At 36.2% G+C, this 15,741-nt stretch overlaps 1 protein-coding gene across 1 annotated transcript in view; it reads left to right on the forward strand.

Moving 5' to 3' along the window:
* The window catches only part of SYN2 (synapsin II), a 191,284-nt gene extending 184,044 nt beyond the window's left edge, over positions 1 to 7,240 (forward strand). Inside the window, exons 12-13 of the mRNA XM_074914213.1 lie at positions 3,411 to 3,690; positions 6,248 to 7,240. Coding sequence (XP_074770314.1) covers positions 3,411 to 3,690; positions 6,248 to 6,383 — 416 coding nt within the window. The 3' untranslated portion in view covers positions 6,384 to 7,240. The remainder of the gene's footprint in view (positions 1 to 3,410; positions 3,691 to 6,247) is intronic.
* Positions 7,241 to 15,741: the final 8,501 nt, after the last annotated feature.

The raw sequence follows: 15,741 nt of genomic DNA on the forward strand, positions 1-15,741 counted from the left end.
GTGTACAAAGAATGTGCCTCTTTAGAGCCCAGTGCAACTGTACATTATGGATGGTTAGACAGTATTTTTTGAGTATTATATATCGTCAAGTAAAATACCACCGAGGTTCAAATCTAAATACTTTTGCTTACTCTGTGAGTGTGTGCACACTGTACTCATAGCCTTTATTTTTTTGTGCGTGTGCATGACTAATAGGTAGGTGATCCAGATATATTTTTAAAAGTCTAGATTAGAATTTGCTAGTGAGGCTTTTTATTTATAATTTTATAAAGTTTGTTAACATTTGAGTTTTACTTGTACACAAGGGGAAGTCTAATATTTCAGTGACTCCATAAGATACAGTTCTTCCCAAGGAATATTTAAAATATCTTCTATTTTACATACTGGTATTCATATTTTTAGTAATTCTGCATTAAATTATTAGCTACAAAGCTATGTAAATGGGCCACCTATGTGCAATATTTCAGTGAAAGTGTGAATATTTAATGTGTCCTATTTCAATTAAGTAGTACTTTTGTTGTCATTCTGAATTAGTAATCTATGGAGATTTTTAATGAAAGCTCATGCAAATACTTTCAAAAATCTTATACTTACCTAAGAGTTAAATCCCAGGTTATTTGGTGAGAAGTACCTCAAGGACTGTTAAACTTCCTGTAAGAGCTCATTTTTTTCAAATACTGAGATGTTAGGGGATGGTAGACCAAGGTACCTTTAACCAGCTAGGGATCTTGCCCTTCAATTAGAATGCAAGACAAAAATGACAGCGGTTTTCTTTACCAACTCAGGTCTACTATTTTAAACCTAGAAATATCCAGAAAGCTATAAAGAAAATTCCGTCCCAGTGTTATCCACATAAATAGGGTTTATACTAATCACTTGAAATCAAACATGCAAAAAGACTTAAGAAGCCTGACAACTGCTAGATTTTTCTGTAGGTAAATTATTTGTGATTTTTGCGTAACCAATTTATAATGTAATATTACAAGAAATACAGAGGCAGGCGGTTAATCTGTTATATCTAGGCTAGAATCACAAGCTACACACTGTTAGCATACCATAAAGCTTAGTTGCAAGTGAGCCACAAAACTATAATTTTAATCTTGAATATGTACAAAGATGAGTAGTGGCCATTAGTTTAGTGCAAACAATTTTGTTTAAAGGGAAAACAGCATTATGTTCTACTTCTGTTTTCCCTACAAACACTGGAAAAAATTATCAGTGAGAATCATCATTCTTAGTGTTTCTTTTATTTGTACAAGCTGGCTGGTAAGATGAGAATTAAGGTATGCATTATTAGCTATTTAAATGTTTGTGGTAAGTGCTACTGTTTACTACCTATCAGTAAATTACATGAATATTTTGCTTTAGTGATCAGCATTTGTCTGGGTCAGTGATCATTCCAATGATGGCATTGGCTATTTTGTTCTATATTAAGAAAATTCCACTCAGAATCAGGTTCACGGATCCTTACCTCCAGACACCATAAAAGTGAATAAACCATACTGCCCTGGGGTGAAAAAATGAATCTGATGAGTGATTTCATTTAAAGCAGTTGGTATTTTTTGCATGTAGTAGTACAGGTATTCACAAGTGCTTTTCACACGACATTTGTGAGTTGCGTGTGCAAAGAAGAGATGGGTGTTTCAGATAGGATTTCAGCTTGTTGACTGTAAAGTATTTACAAGGGCACACACTATTACTACATACCACAGACAAGAAGCAAGCCAAAATGTCTCTCTGCATGTAAGCATGCTTAGGTGCAATATTGTGGGTAACAGGGAACAGATGTTTTACAGTGTAGGCTTAATGTTCAGTTTTGTTGAGTTATTTTTGGTAAAAGTTTCTTTCATGATTGTTGCCTTTTGTACAACCCAGCTGCAAGAAAGTGAGCAAATGCTGGAAGTGTGACAGCAGTATATCTTTTATGTGAAATATCTTGTACAGCTTAATGTGCAATAAAAGAAAGTTATATCTGTCTTCAGTGTAAAGTTTCTGGCATTCAAGCCTGTATGTACAAGTGGGGGAAAGAAACCTTTCTGTTTTTCAATATTGAGTGAAAGGAGACTTAATAAGAAAACGATCCTTATTAAGATGTTGCAAGACCATGTTATCACCTTCAAATATTTCCTACAAAAGTGGTTCAAATTAATAAACAATGAAGGCACATTCCTTAACATACAGTACGTGCTATTTATCTTTCTACACCACAACACACTGCTACAACTGTATTAAAACTTATTGAAGCATTAGTACATGCTGTTCTCAGACACATACACTGGAATCTCATATAGTAAGTTCAAAGCTAACTGTAATAGCAATTTAAAAAAATATTCATGTATTGCAGCAGTACTTCCAGATATGAAGGTTTTCTCTTAGAGACCTGAATAGATTGTCTTTTACTTGCACTAAATATCTATGCAAGACTAAAAATTCCCAAATGTTCAGAACATCTAGATCAGTTGTCTTCTATAATATTTACTGTTCAGCAAAGCTCTTATCCTGACTGAAATATTATACAAACGAATCGCTCAGAATTTCGTCCTGTCCTTTCTTCTCCTTAACTCAGATGTCCTGTGTGCCTTGTCACATGCAAGAATATTCAATTCTAACAACTACCAGCCCAGAAATCCACATTCAGACATCTGATATAAAAGCAGCATGCCCACTGATATCTGACACAGCAGTATTTCAGTCAGTAAGCAAAAAAAACCACCCCGTATGATGATGTAGCATCTTCCAGCCATGGATTTCACAACTAAGTCTCTACTACACATTGTAGTTTCACACTTGATGCAGTATTTTGCCAGTATACTTCCTTCTCAGTGGAAAGATGTCCTTGGTGAAGGATTAGTAATGACTTTCTTGTGTTTCTTGTAATATTCTTGACATATTTCAGTAAGGGGTTAACTAAGTTATTAAAAACTTTAAATTAGTCAGTAAATTTCAGTGTGAAGTAGTTTTACTGCTATAAGAGTGAATCTGAGAGGAATATTACAGAAATAATCTCAAAACTTGGAGTACCAAAACTGCAATACCTACACAGAAAATAGTAGCTGTATTGCTGAAATAGATATTACTGGTGAATTCAATTATCTTGCAGCCTCTCCTTGAGCTAGGCCAAAACTGTAACTCCACTGATTTGATCTGAAGTCAGTACCGCTACCGCTGGGATAAATTTGGTACTTCTTAGCAATTTTAAGGAGGAATCGTAGGGGCTCCAAGCAAGTTACTAATGTACCAACTGTGATTAGTAGTATTGACTACATGAAACTGCAGTCCATATTAATATACTTTTGCCTCAAGAGTAGAATTAATCACATTCAAGCATTATTTTAAAGTGTTGGATATGAAATCTAATAAGAATTCTTTGATACTATAACATTATGAAGTTTTTCTTGTACTGAACCTAGGGGGCCCAGTGCAACCCCAAGGAATGCAATCACAAAGCCAGGAGCCATTGCAGCCACAGCGCATGTACCCCCCTGGGCAGTCAGCAAAGCCCTCAACTTCCCAGCCACAGCGTCCGCCTGGACCCACAACTCAGCAGCCACGTCCCCAGGCTCAAGGTCCTTCCAGCACCAGGTTATCAAAGGAAGCAGAGCCACAGCCACAACCACAGCCACAGCCAGCTCCACAGCCAGCTCCACAGCCTGCTCCACAGCAGAAGCCTCAGTCGCATCCACAACTGAAGTAAGATTTGCTTTGTCCACTTTCTTTTCTCCTCATAACACAGATTTTGTTGTTGTAACTGTAATTTGACAGTTGGTCTAATGTTCAGAAAGAAACATACGTATGTTCTCAGGTCTAAAATGAGGTTAAAAACATTTCAAAAAGCTTATTCTCTGTTTGTGATGAGTAAGACAGTATCATTAGTTATATCCTAAGCACTACACAAAATTTCATTTATTAGTTATGCAATTTCTGCCCCAACTAGGTCTGAAAACTCATCTTTCTCAGATTTATTTTCTCCTTTTCTTGTCACTGACTCATGATCTGGGTGTGCTGCAAGCCAGCACAGAAAAGAGGAAGTCTTATCTATTTAAACTTTTAACCTTGCAGTCACTCAGACAACAGATTCCAGTTTCAAAAGGCCTATCTCAGAAACAATCCAAATGAACACGCTAGACAGTGGCTGCCAAACTGTGTTTCTGTACGGTCGCGCTTCGCTCGTGGTTGTACACTGCTGCTGACCGTACAGCACCCGCGATTCACACAGGCCCTCCCCGAGAGGCTGCAGGACTCCCACAGAAAACAGTCCCTAGTTCTCTCCCTGGTGGAAGATCCCTTAAGGCACGGCACACTGGTGTTGCTGTATCTAGTCAGCCGCGTGCTACGGTAAAGCATATGGAAGGGTCTGTGGCTATATCCGCCCTCACAGCTTGAACCTGGCGAACAGAGAGCATGGGGAGGGATTAACAGTGGTTTGCTGGTTTTCAGTATAGCGATCCTGACACACACTATTGCCAGTAGAGTCGTAGACACTTTCTACTTACTTTGGTAAGTACAAAGGCTGGCACGTAGTCTTTGTTTTATCCAAGTAACACAGATCCCCTTTTTCCACCCACTCGTATGCTAACATTAATGTGATCCAATTCATTGGAAAAGATGTGTTAGGTGGCAATACGCAAAGATGACAACATTCTCCTTGCTTTCCTAGGACAGTGACCTTCTTTATTCTGTTTTGTAATCATAAAACTCAAATTAATTCATCCATTATTTAAATATACATAGAGAATAGGGAGGTCAGTTTTCTTAAGTGAGATGGAAGACTCTAAACTAGTTTGAAAACTAACTTGTGAGCTTCTGACATTTAAGAAAAACAGTTAAGAACATGTACAGAACTGTATCACATCATTTTTCATCTTTCTCCCTTTCCCTTAGTTCTTTGTTCAAATCTAGACTCATTTTTCTTTTCTTCAAATAGAAGAGAATTGTCTGCATTTAAAATAAAATTAAAAAGGAGAAATCGAAGTTTTTGAGATGCAAGCTGTAATAAGAGTAGTTTTTCTAACTTTCAGGAGGCAATTTTAGGTCCACACCAAGACTCAGATCTCCTGCCTGTAGGATTGACTCTATCTATTTGCATGTGTATGCTTTGTATTCACCCACATGCTGTTGCCTAACCTGTATGTACATGTTATTAATCTGTGAATAAATATTTAATTAGGCTACTTATTGTGTTACTAATCAAGTCAAGTGCTGCTTCCCACCCTCCCTCTTTCAGTGAGTACAAACAAACATTTATCAGTCTATTCTCATTAGCACAGCTATAATTTATGAAAAACCTAAAATGCCTGTAGCACTGTTTGCTGTGCATTATTAGTTTAGAGGTAGAGCAGTTGCAAACCATGAAGAGTATAAGACAATCTAAATAAGAAAAACGTTTCAGTTTTACTATAGCCAAAACTGGAATCCTATTATTGTACTGTGATAAAAATGGAACCATTTAACTAGTTTTACTAATGCATGGATGTTTTTGTAAAAAGATGATAACTCATTAATGTTTTCTATTTAATTTCAAGCCTTGTTTTTAGATATTATTTTATCTGCCAAGTAATGAGTTAAAGTTTTAAACTTCAGATATTTTCCTTCTTGTATGTTATTTTATTCATGCTTACAGAAACTTACACCGTAGTTACATGATAGCACTAAAACCAGAATAGCATTGCTAGACTAACTGCCTCTAGACAAGAAATATTATATCTGATTTGGGGATTTTTTTTTTTAAGATATAAAGTGTTATTAGGCCTCCATTAAGGATCAAATGCCCAATATGTATATATAGAGGGAGTACCTTACAACTTCAGGATTCATTCTTCAAACTCTTGCCAATATACCTGATTTTTCTTTGTGCGTAACTGCAGCCTTAATGAACACTGTTATTAATCATCATGTGTTGGGTGGTGGTTTGGATTTAGCAGGCAGGCCCACTTTTTCCTTGAGTTCTAATTCACATCGTCCAATTTACTGGAATACAACGTTTCAGATCTATAAAAGAAAACTGTTCTCTAAGGAAAATATTATCCTATTTCTCAAATCAAAGTGCAGAAGGAATGTGCTGTGTTGCCACAGTTCTGTATGCTACATCTAACTATATTGCTGGTGTTGAGTGTCCTTTTTGTTCACATGCAAACTGTCTATGTCTCATGGACATTTTTCCTTTTCTCATAATTTATACTAGTTATACATGTCTGGAAGCTTGTAGACAATATGACCATACAAAACATGTTGCATTTTTGTCTTGCAGCAAGTCGCAGTCTTTGACAAATGCCTTCAGTTTCACAGAATCATCCTTCTTCCGATCATCTGTGAATGAAGATGAAGCAAAAGCTGAAACTATTCGAAACTTGAGGAAATCCTTTGCTAGTCTTTTTTCTGATTAGCCAGCTTCATCTAAATGCATATAGCATATAGTCTAAAAATTATGTGAATGTTACATAGGTTTTGTTTTCCCTGTGACAGTACCCTTCTCTACTGTGCTAACTGTTGTATTAAGCAATATGTTAAACATAAAAATAAATTAAAAAAAAAAAAAGAAATGGAGGACTTTGATGAGATACCATTCAGGAACATGTATAAAAATCTGTAAAGATAGAAGGGTTCCATTACTAACACAGAATGTCGAATTCTAAGGTCCTTATCCATTGTAATATTGTGGCCTTACTGTGACTGAACTATATAATCCTATTTGAGACTCCTTTGTAGTATTGTGTTAATAAAGCATTGAGTAATGGGTTTCTCCTTGCTTTACCCATTTTCAATGCATTGCAATGCATGTGTATTTTGTGTGTAAATGTTTTGTACTGCAAAAGTATAGTCTTGACTTGTTGCCTCCAAACTTAGGAGGCAATTCACACTGACATTCTTGTCAAGCCACATAAATAATGTGAGCAATTGAAGCAGTTTCTTCCTCCTTATACAATCTTTCCATCAGCTGGTTGTAGACTTCTGATGTATTGCTGAGAGTTACCAGTACACTAACTTAATGTCATAAATAGAGTGTATATGTACTACTGTATCACCATATGTCTATTTAAATTTATTTCCAAATTGTAACCATAACTGGGTTTAGTTGCAAAGAATATGCATGATGTTACCCTTATTTTTGTGAACACCTTCTAATAAATGTAAAGTCCCATGCCTGATTTAAAAATGTCTTCTACAAAGCTTGTTTCAACATCTATATATGGTCTATTTTGACTGATATCAAAAGAGTAGCTTTATGATTATAAAATATTTGGACACAAACCACAACTGTAAGAAAATAAACTATCACAAATAATTCCCTTTTTGAATAAGCAGCATAAAATTTTTACATTAATAAGACTCACATTTACATTTTTTTAATAAGTTACATATTTTTAAAATATTTCTCTAACTTGCAAAAACAGAACAGATCCCAGACTTTGAGGTAATAGCAGCATATTTTTTTTTAATTATCTAAATCAAACTGAAGTTCCTTAGTAATCTCTAGACTATCAATTTCCAAATGATTATCATGTCATTCTGCCTACCATGAATTACATGCAGCAATATTCCTTGCTGGGAGACAGCTAAGAGGGGAAACAAGAAAAAAACAACTGTAATATTAGCATGTCTGAGGGAGAAAATGAGCAACACAATGTTAACTTAAAAACCCTATGGGATTTGTAATGGGTTTGTAGAGACATATCTACTTGCCTCAGAAAATTTACCTCCTGTAGATCTTACAGTTTAAGAAATCTAGGTAAATCACAGTCACCATTTGATGACATAAGTCCTTGCAACAGTTTTGGATTCCTTTGGGTGAAGAGCCTGGCTTTGGCCAGGAGGTTGGCAATGAAGTATGGAAACTTTAATCTCCAGTGATGTCAGAATTCATTTTGTACATTAGCATCTGATAGCTCTCTGTTTGTCAACATAGGCTAAGTTGATGATCTTAGCATAAATATTTCCTGAAAAGCAGGCATGTCCAACTCACTCACAGGCAACACAACTGACATCCTTTTTGGACTGACACTGAGGACTGACTCAGTATCAGAGTAGAACAGTCATGCCTGGAACAATGCTTTCCTCCAAGTTAACAATAACATGATTTTATGGATCAGTTTGCATTGCAGCATTACAAACATTAAATACATACCATTGCCCTCTATAAGATGGAATCTCAGTCCCTCTGTTTGGTGTATGACCTTCATCGTTGTGGAACAGCCCTCAGAGTAGCCCTCTTACTGAATTAACGACAATTCTCTTTTTTTTTTTTTTTCAAGAGGAATGTAGTGTGTACAGAAGCCTGTAGTTTAGACCATGAATTCTGTGGCAAAACAGAATGCTTTAACTGGTAGTAGTTTTTATTAGTTCATAAGTATCAACTATACTTTGATTTTTTAAAGTTTTGTCCCCCTCCTGCCCCCCACTGGATTGAAACACCTTTCACTGGGCTGCAATAACCACCTTGAGCAGTTATTAGAGCCTTTCATGTCTGAGAAGCACTTTACTTTTAGATTAGAAAGATTAATCAAAGTTGCTAACGCAAATTAATTACTGCTACAGAGAAAGCATAGTAATTATGCATAGTTTGGCATGGTTCATGATTAGTACATGCCTAGTTTCAGCAATATTTAGTACAATATGAATTACAGGTAGTTCATTAGTCCAGGCCCCAGATTTCGACTTGAGGCAAAGTTTCTCGCTCATATAAAATTCCCTCCCACCTCTTCCTGGGAGAAAACGGGTTTCACTACAGTCTTTGTTTTACCATCTGGAACAAAAAAAAGAAAGAAAAGAAAAGAAAAAAGAGAGCAAGATGATGCAATCAAATCTGCATGGTGTATCCTCCCACACAATGTACATAACACATTGCTTCTCCACAATGCCAAAACTTCTTTATACCTCCAAGCGTGCTAAAGCGTGTCACATGCAAGCTGCTGCATGCTTATGTTCCTTATGCAGTGTTTCATGGTTAAGACATTTTTAAGCAATCTATAACACATCTCCAAAATACTAATCAGAAAAGATGAGTTTTTATAAAAACTCTATTCAAACATTTATTGCCCATTTTGTCTTACTTCATTAAGTAGATTGTGCTTTGAATTCATGTGTAAGCTCTAAATACCCAGTTATCCAGTATAATGCTATCCAGGGTTGCGTAAATACTAACACAGAAATAATCAAAGTGTCTGTGGTTCCTCATCGTTACGAACATTAGCCTAGGAACATACGGTCTGTACTTCATTTGCACCTTTTCCATGCAGATGCAGGTTATGATGCCACAAGTTTCTACGTGCAACACCCCGTCTTTTTTTCATCTTTCACTTACAGATCAGGATAACATGAAATCTGCAAGAGCTACCAAACGAGTGTAGTCTTAAGATTGAGATGGAGCCATTTTCTGACCATTAGGCCTGAAGCCAACTCAAAATGCTGAAGCAGATTTCTGGAGATTATAATTATGGGCAAAGTGACTAATCTAGCTTTGAAATAACCACTAACTCTCCAGTAAAAATTAGTCAAAATAGTACTAAGGTACTTTGTAAATATTGTGTTTACTTTGTATACTTCCTACTCCACAAGAACAAAGTCACTTCTCTGAGCCAATGTTGTCTCAATGCACAGATCACATACAATAAAGCTCCTATTTACAAAATTGAAAAAGTCAGTGCATATTGTCTGTGCATTGACATGGCTGTTGACAGTATTTGACTGAATACTACAAATAAATTTCCTAGCAAGCTGTCCATCAACAGCAGCTTCCATTGAGATTGGGTAGGTGGCTGAGCAAGTCCAACATAGCTATGTAGTGCCTTTTTAGATCTCATATCATGATGCCTATCTTGGTAACCGAGATATTATAGATAGCCCCACAGGGGTTGGCAGGTATGGTACAGGATCTGTGGGAGACTGGCCTACACTAAAATGGCAGTGGGAGGCTCAGCAGAATGTACAAAGACGATCTAAAATGGCACTAGTTGCCGAAGTTTGGGGCTGAGTTTCCTTTTGTGTCTGGACACTCAGCTATCTTACCCTTTGTAACCATTCTGGCATGGATTTAGAGGCAACTGATAATTGACTCAGAGTAATTTAAGAAAGATGATCTTAACTGTCACATAAGCCAACACAAATTAAGTTCTGAATGACAATAATGCCTCCAACATGGAAATGTTTTTTATTAGACATACACTTCTAAACAAGCAATATTTTTTAAGATGTTTTTAAAATCTCGTATCAGAAGTTTCAAAATAGATACCTAAAATTGGTAATTAGTTTTCTAAATGCATATTCAGTCATGTAAATAAGCAGCCAAATTTGCAAAATCCTGTTTCTCTCATTTCCTCTAATTCCTCCACATTTTCTAAGGAAGTATATTGCACCTGAAGATGACAGTTTACATTATGTTTCATGAAACATTAATTTGTTCATCTGTAGTGAGATTCTTAAAGCTCAAAAATTAATTCAAGAAAGAATACAAATAAAATTGAACTTTCTCAAAAAGAAAAAGAATTCAAATAATGTCTAGAGTATCAAGTGAGTTCTTTAAATTTAAAATAAGGCAAAACAACAGAAGGACTATCCCCCTATTTCACTTCAAGATAGCCCAGGAGTAAGAGACGTGATTTTTCCCCATAGATTACATTACAAAGAATTAGAAGGAGGATAATTTTTTTAAAAATAAAAAAAGTTTTAAATTAAAAAATTATTTTTTTAATTTAAAATTTGTAACATTTAAAAAATTTAAAAAGTAATAAATAAAAAATCTGATTTTGTAGATTTTACTGGGACTAGAGTTTTGACTGATGTTCTCAGTTGCATTGCTTAGACCTTCCAAGGGTGAATATGGTGTTTTAAAACTGATCCACTTCACATTACTCAACATTTAAGTTTCCCAGTACAGGATATGTATTATGGAGGAGAAGCTACCTAGCTTTATAGCTATATCTTTGTTCTATAAAAGTGATGGATGGCAACAGGATAACAGATCCTGGGTAAAATGGAAGCTAAACCAACAAGACCAAGAATGGATTAATTGGCAGCTTAACTCTTTGCACATGTTTTTTGTCAGCATTTTTCTCTCCTCCCAACCATTTCTACTTTACTCACATGTGCCTATTCCTGTCCCAATCAGCCAAATTCTACTTTAACGATTTATAAGCTCTGAGGAGTAGCTGAATTTTTGTTTAAAGGCAAGATTTTGAATTGTTATTATTGCCTTGTACTGATGTATGCTTCCTAACACCACAAACATAGCCAGAGTAAGTAGTAAAAAATGAAAGCTGGCTGTTCATGTTCTTCTCTTACTTTCTTAACTAAGAATGAAATTTTGATAAAAGATTATGTCAATTTCAAAAACACCTAGACAGGTAATACAAAAGAACTTTTGTCTATCCAGATAAGAAAAAAAAAAAAAGAAAAGAAATAAGTAGTGTATCTGGGCTGGTACTTCACCATGTTTTAATTTGGGAGCTACCTCTCAAAAGCCTGTTACAAGTGTCTGAGTGATGAGCACTTTTAAGAGGTGATCTACTATAGAGACTTAAAATTATACAGCTAGATCTGCCCCATCAGCTACAGAATTATTGCAGTAGTGAAGAAACACTAGACAGTACTTTAGATGCATGAAACTAAAATTAACAAGAGCTGTGTTTCATTAGTATGCCATGTGACCTTCTGAAGCCATAGCTGAAAAGTGTGGTCTTAGTTTTACTGTAACTCAGACCAGTGAAGACAATCACCCAAAGATTTAACGTGGACCATGGATGTTTAGTAGTTCTGCTGTTAAGGAAAACCAGGATAAGCTGATGCTTCTTTTCCCCTGCTCCTCAGATATTTCATGTAAAATTCTGCCATTTAAGTCTCCTGAAATTTTTGTTGTGGAAACTGTAGCTATCGGGCAAAAGTTCTTCAGATAATCAGAAGAAGATGTCAGTGTGAGAGAAGGATATATTTATTTCATTCCCACCCACTGTAATAAAACGTGAGCGTCTCACATCTTACTCATAAAGTGCCTCCTCCCCTAAAGTTAGGAGGAGTTTTAACACACAAAGAAAGAATGGCAAAGCATCCTTTCACTGAGTGCAGAATGCCATGAGCTAACACCTCACTTGCCAAGTGTGCTCGAACTGGAGATCTACTGTACAGATCTCTCCAACTGATGATTATGTAAATCTTCCAGATGGGCCCTTTAAACCTTAGATTACTATCCGGACTATATCTATCATCACTGAATACTTCATAGTTTTGGCTGGTTCAAGCCAGACTCCTGTAATCTCTGCTTTTTGCATATTTCTCTTTCTTTGCAACCCGCATTAACAATAGTGTCATGAGCATGGATATATCTTTATGCATGTTTTCCCCACATACACTTTTTTTTAATTCAGTCATGCATAGCCTGAGACCACATACTCCACTGGCCTTATGCAGTAAGAAACATGGTGTGCTACTAAAGAGACTGCCACTAGAACTTGGTGTGCAAACAAATTCTGTTGTTAAGGTGCCATATCAGCTTGCAGTTTATGTGCGAGTTGTCTCACACAATAGATCCACCAAACAGCTGAAAGTGCCAGATTTTCTGGTTTAAGAAAAAGGAAATGCTCCTTTCCTCCCCAATCCCTGTGGGGAAATGGAAATCAGTCACTCCCTATCCACCAGCTGAACCGGGCCTAATTACTACATAGAAATGATAATAAATCAGAACTGTGCTGAGCTGCATTCCTTAACTGTCTTGGTGACAATTTAAGTACATCAGTTATCAGTAAGTGCTGGATGCTTCATCTTAAAATGTCGAGGAAAATGAGTAGCGTTTCCATATAGAAGAGATTCTACCTCTGATATTGTTACTACACAATCCCAACCAAAGGTTTTAACAGTCTTGAAAATGGGTGTTGCTCGCCGCATCCACTGCTATTTACTGTGAAAATGTCTTCTTTCATTGCTTGATGGAATTGTAACAAATTTGGGTATATGGAAGAGACCTGTAATTTAAAGGCCTCTGCCCCACCTGTTATGGGAATGTCTCTGAACTAGGATCAAGGAAGCATTCTTTTTCTTATTTAGATGTTTTTTGTCTGTTTGCAAGTCATGACTTAATCTATTAGAAAAGCAAAATGGTTGTTTTAAAAGTATAACATCTCAATCTCTTTTCCCCTTAAACTCAGGTTCACTTACAGGTGAACACCACGCTATACTGTATATTCGTTTACTCAGCTTTGTTCTACAGCACATTTTTGAAGACATTAGCATTTTTCACACCTTTTTTTTTACTAGAAAGGGAAAGCATGTGCATTGACTCTGGGCCATAGAGAGCTGATGTAATTTCATGGCAAGAAGACTCCTGCTGCCCTTAAGAATGTTAGTACAAGTTCTGAACTGACTTACCCTCCTCTGGAATAATTATGCATTCCACTCTGGCACATTTTATCATGCAGTTCTCCTGCTTTGTAGATTACATGTCTTGAGGAGGTACAAAAGGGAAGAGCAAAGACTGTTTTATTTCTATACATGCATCTAACAAAATTATATATACACACACACCTCAAATAGTACTTTTAAATGTAAAATTATGTGAGAATTTACTTTACAGACTTATTTAATATGTACATTAAATACAGGTATCCTTTCATGCATCAAGGAGATGCAAGCATCTCTTGGGAGGAACACAGCAAGTATGGGGAAAATATATTGTTAAATTATAATTGAACAAGCTGCGACTTGTTCAGGTTAAACAGCCCACCCTCAAACTGCAAAAAGCCAAATTACGCCCTCAGCAACTTTGAAAAGTAAACTGCCTTCAGTGGATTTCTGCAAATTTAACTGTCTAGAGTCTACAGCCACATCAGAATAAGTCTCCCTGATCTCAAAGATTAAGCAGTCCCCAGCCTAGTAAGTATTTGGATAAGAGACCACTTGGCAGTTCCACATAGCATTAGACATTAGCACAGGATGCATTCAGAGCTGAGAGCTTGGATGTGAGGGGCGCTCGCAATACCAGACTTACAGATATAGTGAATGTACCTTCCAAAGAGGTATTAGGATGAGTTTATCAGCCTACCTCTCTCTGACTATGGTAAAAGCCTAAAATAGGTTTAAAATAAACAAAAAAACAAACAAAAAATGACACCACCACCACCATAAAAAAAAAACCAACCACCAAACCAAGCAAACTGAAGGCTGAAATGGCCTGAGTTCTTTTTACAAATAGCAGATAATAAAAACTGAAAGAATGAACGAAAATACTGAATTCAATCATCTGTTCTGAAAAATGGGGAACAAAATATAATTATGTCCCAGAAAGACTACAGACCAGGTCATTCATTTTTAGACTGAAGGCGTAAAAACATCTGTTGCTAGAGTCAGCAGAAGCATACTGGGAAATGGAGCTGCTGGATGGTTACTTGGACACTTGTTCTCCAGGACAAATCCAGGAAGAGGAATTTTACTATCCTTACAGTAACTCTTTCAGGTATGTTTTAATACATCTTCTTGAGGTGTAGGTGTGTCAAATCAACATTTCTTTTCGACCAACAGTAGGTCACACATAAAACTTTGGAAGGGAGCAAGTACACTGACCAGCTATGAACTCTGCATAGTGACCCAGAAGGGATCTACTGTTTCATTTTGAACACTCCCAAAGCATTAATTCAGCTATTAAAAATCTCTGCCCTGTTCTACAAAGCATATAGCATTCCATACTAAAAATTTCTTTAGACTGGTCAGTCATTCTGAGTTGCAAAGTCGCTGTGTTTCTCTGGAATGGGGGTGGGGAAAATCTGTAACTGAAAAGGTTCCAAAAAGACCCACCATTGTTTTCAATTCTCATCTGATTCTGAACTTCAGAAAAACAAACAGGTTAGAACAGTAGCAGAGTGGATAACTAGGACTCCTGTATCTATCTAGGTATCTGAACTGCTGTGTTTAAAACTTTCAATCCTTCCTACTCTCTACACACAAGTCTTCCTTTTTAGTTACTTGTTTCCTGTTCAAACCAAAAGTCAAATTTTCTACAAACGGGTCAGATTCATGTTGGGGGGGGGGGGGGGTGGAAGGGGAGGAATTTATAGGGGCAACACACAGACCATATACACAAAATGCAGATCTCATTATTTTTATGCTTATTCTACCCACTAGCACACTTAAGCCCTTATTATGATAAACATTTTTTCCACATTTTTAAAAGAAAAGCCATAATTTTCATTAAAATAAAAATAGCATGTTAAGTTACTAAATCGTGCTGATGTTTTTTGTGCTCCCTCACACATATGGCTAGCTGAGAATGCATAGCAAGTTCAAGCTTGAAATGAATTTTTTTTAAGCAACCAGTATATAACACTAAACATGATTTAATAATGGAAAGACTGGCACAACCTTAAAGGAATATCATCAAGTAGGCAAGGTATGCTTGTGACTTATTATAAAACAGTTAAATCAAGTCGGAAGCATAATCCAGATTCTTTACATAATTATGGCAGAAGGGTGTGGAAGGAGAAATATCAATTATTTTTTAAAGTGGAGAACTTCTAAAAGTAAAACAAGCAATACATTGACCTCTCATTTCTCTCGGCTCTCTGGAAGATGCATGGAACTTTCATTTATATAAATGTTACAGCCAACTTAAAATACCAGCTTAACATTTTGCTATTTGGTTCATTCCTTTGATGCAGAAGTTAATAAAATTTTTATTACTATTCTTACCAGGTCAAGCTTAACATTCTTAGGACAGTATCATCTCTCCTTAACCAAGCTAATCATAGAAAATAAACGAAACAGCAG

Source organism: Athene noctua, chromosome 10, assembly GCF_965140245.1.
Source record: "Athene noctua chromosome 10, bAthNoc1.hap1.1, whole genome shotgun sequence".
NCBI classification, from domain to species: Eukaryota; Metazoa; Chordata; class Aves; order Strigiformes; family Strigidae; genus Athene; species Athene noctua.